Source organism: Saccostrea echinata, unplaced genomic scaffold (genome assembly GCF_033153115.1).
Source record: "Saccostrea echinata isolate AGI-Se365-2 ecotype Australia unplaced genomic scaffold, CSIRO_AGI_Sech_v1 ptg000009l, whole genome shotgun sequence".
NCBI classification, from domain to species: domain Eukaryota; kingdom Metazoa; phylum Mollusca; class Bivalvia; order Ostreida; family Ostreidae; genus Saccostrea; species Saccostrea echinata.
In genome coordinates this window covers 11717479-11729724 of record NW_026889758.1, presented here as the reverse complement: position 1 = coordinate 11729724, position 12246 = coordinate 11717479, and the positions used below count along the sequence as shown (strand labels likewise).

Here is a 12246-nt window from a genome sequence, read left to right as displayed (position 1 = left end):
TTTTGTAGGTAGTTTTGTGACAACAATAGGAAATAACCCAAAATATAAACTATGAAGCAAAGTTTTAAAAAAAATTATTTTTTTTAACCATGAATTATTGGGAATACAAATATTGCACAATTTCGTTGCAACTTGATTTTGCCAAAACTTTATGAATTTTTGTGTTCTATGGTTTTAATTTTAAATTTTACAGCAGACAGAAGTACAAAACTGTTTTTTAAAATAATAAATTAACTTCATCTTTCAGGAGTGCAACAAAACAACGTAAAATAGGATCACTTCAAAATCTAGTTGTTTTTTTTTTAAAATAGAAAACTTCAATATCAAAATTTCTATGGGAGGGGGGGGGGCTTAGGTTTGAAAAAAAATGACAAATTGGAGAAAAAGTAATTTCGGGGGGATTTTATTGCATCATATTTCTTTCATATTTATGTATATTTACAATCAGAAAGCTTATTTGTCACATTTAAAAAAAAAAAAGAAAGAAACTCATTCAAGGTTTAGATCTAATCATTTATATCCCTGACACAAGTCTGACGGTCTGAAGGATTAAAAACTATATCTTTTGATTTTATGTATTTAGATGTCTGAATAAGATGATTTAAAACAGGGAATCTTCTACACATGCTTTAATCGTACTAAAATCTAATACATGTGTAAATGGTGATTTTTCGAGCAGAGTAGGATCATGGGCGAATGAAAGGAACGACAACTCTGGATAGCGATTGAGAACTAGGCTGGGGAATCTAAATTTAGCAATACCAGGCCGGTGTGTTTTAAATATACGCGCACTGATTGGCTTATAAAAATAGAGATCAGATCGCTCCATAATATAAACAAAGATATCCTGTACAATCAAACATTACGAAAACTTACCGGGTGTACAGTTTAATCAAAATAAAAACCAGGAAATGGCCGGGAATGCTGTAGACGTGTATGTTAAACTCCCCACGGGGAGAACGACTACCCTAAACCTCCTCCCTGGGAGTAGAATCAGTGAGATCAACAAACACGTGGGGAGGGAGGAGGGCGTCCCTGACGACAGGGTCATCCTAAAGTATCAGGGGAAAATCTTGGACGGGAGGAAAACGGTGGGACAGTACGGAGTTAGGGCCGAAACCATACTCAAGGCTGAGGTAAGGTGTTATAAATCATAAAATGCAGAGTGCATCAAATTAATAAGAAAATGTTTTATACTAAATACTATAGAATAATATTTTTTTAAATATTTTTTGCGGGGGGTAATACTGCTAAGACAAACTGGTATTTTCCATCCTTTAATGATTCGTTTTCTGTTTTAATGTACGCGGTAAATGTGATAAAATAAAACTTGTTTTGACAATTTGTTTGATTTTATCTGGTATAATCATTCAGTTATACGCTTAGTCAGAGTATAACACTCAATCAGAACAGAGGGATATTGTTGTCACTGATACAGTACATCCTGGTCAGTAAAACAAGTGATGGATAAAAGTTATCAAAATAAATAAATAAATAATTAAAATGTTCTTATGATGCAGAATCTTGACTCATTAAAAAGATTTAATGTCCGAACAGCACAGTTTCTTAAATATGTAATTGCCCTTAGTAATCCTCAGTAATATATACCACAATGATGTAAAGTAAACGAAATCAGTATCAAACGTCAACATATACCACAAATTACTCGTTTAAAAAATGCAATATTTTCAATATTTTGTTTTTATCAATATGAAAAATACATTTTTGTCAAGTATACCTCTTATCCTTTCAGCGTACAATGTACAATTGTGTACATTTATTGTTATGCATTACATTTCATCTTGTCATTGGTCATCTACAACCTTACTGCAAGTTAAATCATTCTGATTCTACACACAAGTACCCGAGGCTGATATAAAAAAGATGCCCGAGTTCCCAATTCTCTCCAAATATCTATACAGTCTTTGGAGAACAAGTCTTCCAAAAATTTGTTGGAATTGTCAAAAATACTAATTGTGCACCTTTTATCATCAGACCTGTTTTTGTATTCTTAAGAAGCAAAATTTCTTCAAAAAGTTCGACATGAAAAGAAACAAGAGGCCTAGGGACAGCAAGTCTCACCTAAGTCAATATGGCTCTACTGTTCTTCATCAGAAGACTTTCCCCCCATATACTTTGGTCACAAATTGTGGCCGCACCATACCCCTATAAAGTCATGATTTAAACTAAATTGTATCTAAACTACCTGGAGATATTTTCTTATAAATATGACTAACCATGGCTTTGCTATTATTGAGAAGAAGTTTTTGAAAAGATTTCCTAGTATATTCCTCTGTAAAACTTTTATTGCACATTATGGCCCCACCTTATCCTCCACAGGTCAAGATTTGAACAAAGAATCTACTCTACCTGAGGATGCTTCCGTGGCTTGTAGATCTTGGAAAGATTTTTTTTTTTAAATTCTATATATTCCTATGAAAAAGAATGGCCGCCTTTGAGCCTTCGGATCAGGTGAACTAAAAAGTCTATTGCTAGGACCTTTAATTCGACTGCTGTATATATCGACGATGTTTTAAGGAATCACTGTCTAGTTAGTAGAGTATGCCAGGGCATCAACGATAGTTGGAAACGGGGGATAAATTTGCATAACGGGCGAAGCCCGTTATGCATAAATTATCCCACGTTTCCAACTATCGTTGATGTCCCTGGTATACTCTACTAACTAGACAGTGATTCCTTATATTTCCATTTCATTTTGAAATAAAAATGTAAATTTAGATTTTAAAAATGTAGACTAATAGATTTAAATTACACGAGGCCTCACATGTCAATTTCAATAGTCCCCGCCCACTGACGTCAAATACAAAGACAGGTGCACGAGAATTACATGCATATTAGGCCTTCTTAGCTCCTGACCTTTCGCTTGGCGAAATTTGCATTCCTTTAGAATGATCAGGAAATCAACTTTCCTAACTTTCAAAGAGTTATCACAGAGAAAACAAATGGAAATGGAAATATTTATCAATTAACAATTTTCATTATCATTCATATACATGTATATTGATTCGATATATCCCACTGAACTCGAAATTAAAGACACCACAGAGTCTGGCACATTCATTTCATATTTAGATGTTTTTTAAGAGAAAGACTTTGATGGCAAACAAACAACTAAACTTTATGATAAATATGATATTTAACTTTTCTTATTTTCTACTTTTTCTCTCAATGTAGCAATACATGTACACACGCAATCATCTGTAAATGATGTTTATATATATCCCAGTTGATTCGATACTCAAGAGCATGTTCGAACAAATTCTAAATTACTAACAAATAAGTTGATGATACAACAATATGTACAAGGGTACCAATATTTTTGCTTAAAGTCAACATTTTGCAAATTCTTTGGCCGATATAATGACCTTGCTGGCAAATACAATTTGTCTCTAGATCTAGGACTGACTTTTTTAAAATACAAATTCTTAGGACATTATTTTCATTCTGAATTGTCTACAGATTTCTTCCTTTACCCGATCATGACAAGGGGCTCACGGCGGGTGTGATCGGTCGACAAAGGATGCTTACTCCTTCATGGCACCTGATTCCACTTCTGATGTTTTAAGGAGTCCGTGCTTGCTCAGCTTTCATTTTTCATTGTTTAATTGGACCTTTGAACACCGTTTGTTATCTTCACAATTTGCACTAAAAATATATATTATATATTTAAAATAAAATATTACAGGTCGTTATCCCACGGACAATCCAAGTGTACGTCAAACTTCCTGATGGACGTTCAGTTCCGGTGACCGTGCAGACGACAGATTTGGTTGCCTCGATATCGTCTGCTCTGTCGGAGAGTGAAGATGTAGACGGGTCGTCATTTAAATATCAGGTACAAGGTTTGTCTGCGTGTCTTTTTGATCATACGCAATACTTCTGCACCGTAAGAGACGCCATCTTGGTCTACCACCATTATTTAAAGTTAGCAATTGATCTTTAGGGATCGGGTAAAAAGGTCGTGCTCCTAACAACGATAAAATATCTAATAACTGAAGTTAATAAAACAAACCCCATTTTTACCAAATTGAATCAAATTTTTATTCTACAATATTGATCAAGAATTAATTAGTTTTTTTCCGTTCATGTAGCACCTTTTCTCAGTTTTTATATTTATGAATCACTGAAATGAAATAAATATATATAATATATGAATATAAATAAATATATACATTTACTTTTTTTATGCCTTGGTCAGTGTTTCTAAAATTTTGTGATTCTGTTACTTAATTTTGTAAAGAAAACAACCCTGATATTTGAAAATATATATTTATACCGGTAAATAAACAATTTTTAACTTTTACGGTTTATATAAAGAAGTATGTAAGTCCAGAAATTAACGAGGTTCTGAAAATCTTGTCATTCCCCTGGATAACACTCTATACTTCTGTTACTATCTATGTATTCTTATCATTATTAAAGTAAAATTCCGAGTCCTTATTTACATAATTATATAACCCATGTATAGTATGGACATTAGTCGAGCAGTTGTTAAGAATAGTCAGTTTTTATATATAGAGTATATATATTTACATATAGTATATTTTTCTAGTTGAGCGGGGGCAGGGCCTTAACAGAGGACCAGCCATTGTTTTCTCAGGGAGTAGGAGAGGAGAGCACGATAGAAGCCAAGGAGAAACCCAAAGCCTCAAATTATGGTACGTCTCTAGGCCATACAAAGTCGGATTCCTTTCTATATAAAGGAAACGTTGAGCAAATTCAGAATCAAGTTTGAGTTTTCAGATTAATGCACAATTAAAGCACCAGGTTGTATTTTGCAGACCCATTCGTGAAAAATACCGAAGAAGCATCAGAGGAAATAAAAGATGTGAGTAAATACTATATACAGAGTTTTCTACCTTTCTTCTTTTTTACAAAAAAGAGCTCTGATTTGTATTTGTAATATTCTTTCATCGATGTAATATAAAATAGATTTCATAGCCATGCACTCATGTATTTAGGCAGTTTTATCAAGTTTCGCCGCTGGAGGGAAAAACGTGGAGGTGGTATTTTCATTCGATACCACAGGAAGTATGGCAAGCTATCTGAATAAGGTAAGGTCCTTTGTAATTAACGATGTTTAAAATATCCTAGCATTTAAACCATGGATCAACTGGGAAACATTATCAATGTTAAAGATTATAAAATTGTATGATGTGTAATTTTCCTTTTCTTAATTTCTTCTCAGGATCTCAGTTTCATGATATTATCATTAAAAGCTTGACGCAAATTAAAATATTAGGTTCGAGAAAATCTGCAAGAGACCTGTCGAAGACTACTGCAAGATATCCCAAACATCCGGGTCGGATTAATTGCCCATGGCGACTACTGTGACCAGAATACATACGTCATCAGACAACTAGATCTTACTTCAGATGTCCAGCAACTGGTTGACTTCGCCAATAACACACCAAGCACAGGGGGAGGCGACACCCCTGAGGTATTTTTCACACACAAAAAAAACTCTTAAAACGTCATTGATATTTAATTCCACTCATTTCCTTTGATTCACCGAACCCCATATTTAAATTCAATATTATAATTAGATGCTTTTTAAAATGCTGATTCTGTAGAGATATTAAATTAATGTGGAAGGAAAGACAGACAGGGATATAGGGATACAGGGATATAGGCGTACTGACCGTGTACTTGCTAATCTTTCAGACTATTTCTGTATGTCCAAGGTTTCCTTAAACGGTCGGTTTTTTAACACAACCAACAACTTGCCTATTTCTTCCCAAACAAAATTAAATATTTCTCAAAGATTTTATAGCACAGCTAAATGTCATGCTTGAGTCGTAAAAAGTCTTCATAAGTGGAATCTTTAGACCACAAGAACTTAACTTTTTTATGTGACAATTTAATTCTTATAACAGTGCTATGAGTGGATGTTACACAAGGCCAAGTTCTTGGATTGGTCTGAGGATTCTGCTAAGGCTTTGGTAGTCATTGGAGATGCGCCTCCCCATCCACCCTCATACACTGACCAAAACATAAATTGGTGGAACGAGGTAGAGCTGCTGAAAGGAATGGGCGTAAAGGTAACAGGTTCATCAGAAACTTCCATTTCTAATATCTGTGTCATAACATGAAGACAAAAATTCGCTATGTAGAAAAATAGAAGACTAAGTTGATCTAATGCGTTTTTATTTCAGATATACGGAGTCCTGTGTAATAGATCGGAGGGATCGGAGAAACATTTTTATGAAGAGATTGCAGAGCAAACAGGGGGCTGTTTCCTTCACCTCAATCACTTCAACCTCATCACTCAAATGTTTTTAGCTGGTATGTACTCAGCAATTTCTATTTGAAGAGAGATGTGTGATCCAGTTTAGATACTGGGTCCAATGATCAACCATGTATATGTACATTTTTTAAAAGATTTATAACTTGTTGTGTGTACTTTAGTGTAGAAAGCTGTTATTCTGAATATTATGTGTTTTTGTGTTTGCTTTCTCTAATGTTTTTGTCGTTTTCTCTAGTGTTTCTGTGATTGTTTTCGCTAGAGTTTTTGATGTTTTCCTCTATTTTTGCGATTGCTTTCTTTAGTGTTTTTGTTGTTTTCTATATTTTTGTGATTGCTTTCTCTAGTGTTTTTGTTGTTTTCTGTAGTGTTTTTGTCCTTTTCTCTAGTGTTTTTGTGATTGCTTTCTTTAGTGTTTTTGGCATTTTCTCTAGTGTTTTGTGATTGCTTTCTTTAGTGTTTTTGGCATTTTCTCTAGTGTTTTTGTGATTGCTTTCTTTAGTGTTTTTGTCCTTTTCTCTATTGTTTTGTGATTGCTTTCTTTAGTGTTTTTGTCCTTTTCTCTAGTGTTTTTGTGATTGCTTTCTTTAGTGTTTTTGGCATTTTCTCTAGTGTTTTGTGATTGCTTTCTTTAGTGTTTTTGGCATTTTCTCTAGTGTTTTTGTGATTGCTTTCTGTAGTGTTTTTGTCCTTTTCTCTAGTGTTTTGTGATTGCTTTCTGTAGTGTTTTTGTCCTTTTCTCTAGTGTTTTTGTGATTGCTTTCTGTAGTGTTTTTGTCTTTTTCTCTAGTGTTTTGTGATTGCTTTCTTTAGTGTTTTTGTCCTTTTCTCTAGTGTTTTTGTGATTGCTTTCTGTAGTGTTTTTGTCCTTTTCTCTAGTGTTTTGTGATTGCTTTCTCTACTGTTTTTTGTCGTTTTTTCTAGCGGTTTTTTTGTCGTTTTCTTTAGTGTGTTATAGTGAATCCAGTGAAGATCAGCTGGAAGCGTTTACAGATGAACTGGAAAAGGAGGGAAAACTCACGGAGGATACAAAGGTCTTGATGAAAGAAATCGGGGAGAAAAAACCAAAAGAGGACAGTGCCAAGGCCAACAAAGAGAAGGTAACTGATATATAACAATACATAACATTAGTTATAACGTAAAGTCGTAAATTGAATCCTATTTAGGTTACTGGTATCTTTAAATAAAATTTGTAGAAAACTTTTAAACTCATAATGGGCCTCAAAGAGGCCACAGTGGTGACATTTGTAACAATTTAAATCTAAGTTTTGTTTTTATGTTGCTTTTTCATATTGTACTAACAACGTTTTTCAAGATTGAAAACCTTTTTTTTTTTTCAAATGGTCCCTTTTTCGTACCATCTTTCAGTTATCTCGTACTAGAAAAGAGGAAGTGATTTAATTTACTTAACATTTTTTTTATAATTACATGTACATTTAGTTTCAAATCGGTTACAACTATTTCAGTTTCAGATTATTCTTTAAACAATATGTTTATCAGATTGAAAGCATTTCTACAAAATATACAAATATGAATTTGACAAAGGATATATACAAACTACCGAACAATAATATAATTATAATTAATTCAATCATTCGTAGCATTCTTTGAGCCTATATTCGTGCTTCTATTGTGGAAATTGAGAGCGCAGAGAATATTATCAGACTTGTCGAAATTTTGAAATCACTGTCAGACATTTGGTCTGACAAAGTCAAATGTTCTGCTGGACCGGACGAAGTTTTGTCAGACCAGATATACGTACTTTATTTTGACGCTGAGAAAGTAAAATAAAAACTGCACTAAAATGCCGTTTATTATTTTCAACAGCCTTCAATCTCACAAGTTTCTTTTCTTAGAATAGAGAATCTTTAATCAGAGACATAAATGGCACGTTTTATGTCTTTGCTGTAACAAATTTAATCGACTATCGTCACCACACGGCCATTTCTGCTGTTTCTGTGACTTTCACCTGCGCACCACAAACCCGATCTTTTTAAAATTTGCTTCACTCGAGATTTTTTTCAAACGGTCATTTGGACCGACATTTTCTTGAGAGTTATCGGTCCAGACAAATTTTTATCGGCCTTGCCGACAGGACCGACGAATTTCGACAAGTCTGTATTATTCAAATTAATCTTTATAAGTAGATTCTTGAATTTGGATCAGCTTATCTAATGAAGTTGTCAGAAGATACATAACAATGTTCATTACTGCAAAGTGCAGATAGATGGATAGATGTAGAGCAGAAAAATAATTCACAAACAATTATTAGTATGTTTAAACAATCAAGGTAACGGACGATATCAAGTAAATTTTATACCAATGAAGAAAGCGACCAATAGTACCGGTGTTGTAGAGTAGGATTTCCTCCATAGCCAACCCCCCCAACCCCCCCCCCCCCCCCCGGAATCTGTACTCTTGCATATCGACAATATTTTGGCTAAAACTTTATGTGAAAGTCAACTGATTTTTAAATAGAAATATGAGTTTTTTTTGACTCAAGAATAGTTGAGTTTAGTATGAAATCTTAACATACCGGTATATAAACGTAGTTCAAATCATCGAGTCTCAACCCAACATTTTATCTAATAGGAGTCTGTAAAATAAGTCACTCAAAAAATTCAAAACCGTCTCTCTCGGCGCAGCGGTACCTGTGAGTATTTGAAGTAGTTCTTCAAAGGGACAAAATTGAAGGAAAAAAAAACCTAAACCAAAAACAGTACAAGAAACACTGCTTTTGCAAGACGAAACATATGTCCTCTCGACACCAGCGGTGTAATATTGGATTTGAAAACAGAGAGCAAATACTCTCTTAAACTTTTGCAAAATTTCAAATTTTTAGAAATAAATGACTCATTTTTAGTTTCATGGCAACGGCAGCTATTTTTGACATTAAAACATCAGAATTTTGGACTTACACATGCATCAGTGTTATGTACATGAAGTGACAACTGGAGAAAATAAATCAATTAAAAATAGAATTCCTTTTTGTTTCCATGTATACAGTTAAAAATTTGTCCAACCGATTAAATTGTACCAACATTTTAACAGAAACCAGTTTGACCTGATCAAAAGAATAAGATTTTAATGCTTCAAAAGAATTGGTTGGACGGTTGCAGAGAAAATTGAGATTTAAAATTTTCAATTTTTATACTTCGTATGTTTCAATGGATCTGGTCGCCATTTTGAAAAAGGGACACTTGTAACAATATGGTGCTCCCCCCCCCCACATTAGTACAGCCAAGATATTTTATTGGGGTGACTCTGGGGTAAATCGCACTCTATAACTATTAAACAGAGTAGGACCCTACCCCCACCCCAAAAATGAATCTGATGTGGGATTTCCCGTTTGCGTAGGGGAAATCCTACTCTAGAGTCACTTCTTTTGGGTAAATCCTACTCTAGAGCCTATTTTCCGGGGAGCCAGTTTTCAGAGGGGAAAGATTTTAGAAGGGAAAGCCTACTCTAGAAGACTGGTGTAGAACTACAATAACGATCAATATCCAGATATCCGAGTTTGTCATAAGAGTAGTACGTACTGCTTAATGTGATCTTCAGTTTCTACATAATTTATTTTGTTTATTTGATGATTTTTTTTTTTTTGGGGGGGGGGGGGTCTTTTTGTCTGTAAATAAATAAAACAAACACTCACTTTCTACAGTATATGCTATTTTCAAGAACCATACAATACTGTTCTTTTCAGAAATCATACAGCTACGACTGGTGGGATATACAAATTGATGCAGACAAAAAGCCACTGTACAAATACAACGCAAATGAAGATCACTGGTCATCAAACTCAGAAGGTAGGCTTACAAGTGTGAACCTTTGCACTTTTGGGACGATTTTGTCCGATTTACCCCTTCATCTCTAAAGAATTCTAATTTGTAACTGTTAGTGATAACTGTTGACTACGCATATATAATTATAATCATATATATATATATATATATATATATATATATATATATATATATATATATATATATATATATATATATATATATATATATATAGATGAGTACCAGATCATGGGTTCTTAAATATGATTGAAAATTATATTTATGACAATATCTGTTTAAGAAATGGATGAAAATAGTATCTATTTAAAAGAGAACTGACTAGATCCATAAAACAGAAAATTAACGAATTCCAGTTATCAGAAGCTGTTTATTTGAGATTGAATTCAATAATTACATATTTCTTATTTAAACTCGTACCTTTTTGATGTTTCAGGCACAACAAGTCGTTCTTCATATAGTTACACACCTCCGCCTGAACCCGCGGCTGGTAAAGTGAAGAGTAAGAAGAAAGGCTGTGAAATCATGTGATTGAAAAGGGCAAGCCAGATCGAGGCTATGTCTTCCTCATAACACCGAACATAACCCTTTTTCAAAAAATTATTTTTGATGAATCCCAGGGCAAAGAAAACGACAGGAAAAACATAATGTCTTCTCTGTGCTGGAGACTTCTGTAAGGAGACCCACATCTACCTGTATCTCAATCGTTTTAAGCATGTAGTCTTCTGTGCAATAGGGTTTGTATAAATCATCATTATACCATGTACAGTCCTCGGTAGTGTGTATATATTAAATACCTACATCAGCACTGGATGAATGCCAAAACTTTTTAAAAATATCTTGATGTGACCAGGCGAGTCTAGTGGCCTGCAGGAGAAACGGAGGAACTTTTATGTTGTACACGATTCTAGCAAGACAATGAAGCCTCATGTAGACTACGAGTACAATACAACCTAAAGACTGGCTTTCACAGTAATGTGATTCTTTGTTTTTGTTCTGTTTTGTTTTATTCTAATTTGAAATAACATTTTTGATATATATAAGTTGTTCTACCTGATTGTAGAAATAATTTAAAATAATTATACATTATTGTATTGTCACAATCCAGTGATTGTTGTTTCATTCACAAACAAAGTTTTAATCAAAAAATAGGAATACCAAAATTCTCTTCAAAAGAAGGCCACAAGAGTTCGGAGTCAAAATCAGCAAGCATCAAACATTTCTTGGAAGGTCAAAAATTTATTTTTTCAATTTTTTTTTTTTTTTTTTTTTGGTATATAGTGGATATTATCCTTCTTAATGCACAAACACTATTGAAAATGATTTCAGACATATCAATGGACTGGTATCCAAAGAAATCCTTTGTCCAAGGAAGTCCATAAATCTTAATATGAAAATCAATGATTTTCAGTCATTTTTCTGGGATTATGTTTCTTGTACGTGATAAGATATAGTATTTTGATTAGCAGGTTTATTTTAAGAATGAATTTCCCTATTTTCCAAAAATAACAAAACCAAAATATCTGTAGTGAAATTGTTGCCATGACAACGGGAAAAGAACATGATACCATTACTTATAAACTGTGGAAAAATTACATATGTGTAACATTATATGCGTATTATATGCGTAAAATTAACGACCACCGTTAGGAAAATGGATGCTGTGTATTTGTTACGTTTCATCTATATGTCATATTTGTAAAATAAAATTGATAGGCAACTTTAGAGGAAAAAGTTATGAATGGTCAAAATGTGTGTCAAACTCGCGTTTATAAGCTTTTTTTGAAAGGTAAACTGAATTAATGTATAGTGTCCATTGTATTGGTTCTTATCAAAGCTTGCTCATATTTTTACTATTGTTGAGTAATAAATGCATATTCAAATTGTATTGGGATTTTTATATTCCCCGAACACGAAACTTGAAAGGGAAGGGTTATAGGAACCACCTTGTCCGCCTCTCCATCCACCCATATGTCAGTACAATGTATAACATTTTAATGAAAAGACATTGCAAGTTCATACTTGACAGTAAATTGTTTATGAACTGGGGATGTGTCAATCATGACCTTGCCCCAAGGTCATTTGAATAAGTTCAAGGTCAATGACAGCAAAATAGCACAATTTGCAGTCCAGTCTTTAAGAGACATTGACCAAAGATCATTTGGGCATGCACTTTTGAGG

At 33.6% G+C, this 12246-nt stretch overlaps 1 protein-coding gene across 1 annotated transcript; it reads left to right on the top strand.

Moving 5' to 3' along the window:
* The first annotated feature begins 883 nt into the window (after window positions 1-883).
* LOC133182435 (uncharacterized) lies at window positions 884-11022 on the top strand. The gene is made up of 12 exons (XM_061317285.1): window positions 884-1136; window positions 3707-3856; window positions 4574-4679; window positions 4803-4849; window positions 4983-5075; window positions 5264-5461; window positions 5898-6062; window positions 6177-6306; window positions 7214-7365; window positions 9969-10071; window positions 10502-10567; window positions 10919-11022. The coding sequence occupies exons 1-12, from the start codon at window positions 912-914 to the stop codon at window positions 11020-11022; spliced, it is 1539 nt and encodes a 512-aa protein (XP_061173269.1). The 5' UTR covers window positions 884-911.
* The last annotated feature ends 1224 nt before the right edge of the window (window positions 11023-12246 follow it).

Coding starts and splice junctions, on each gene's coding strand:
- LOC133182435 (XM_061317285.1), top strand. CDS start 912: ATGGCCGGGAATGCTGTAGACGTGTATGTTAAACTCCCCACGGGGAGA. Junction 3,857..4,573: donor GGTCGTCATTTAAATATCAG/GTACAAGGTTTG, acceptor ATATTTTTCTAG/TTGAGCGGGGGCAGGGCCTT. Junction 4,680..4,802: donor ACCCAAAGCCTCAAATTATG/GTACGTCTCTAG, acceptor TGTATTTTGCAG/ACCCATTCGTGAAAAATACC.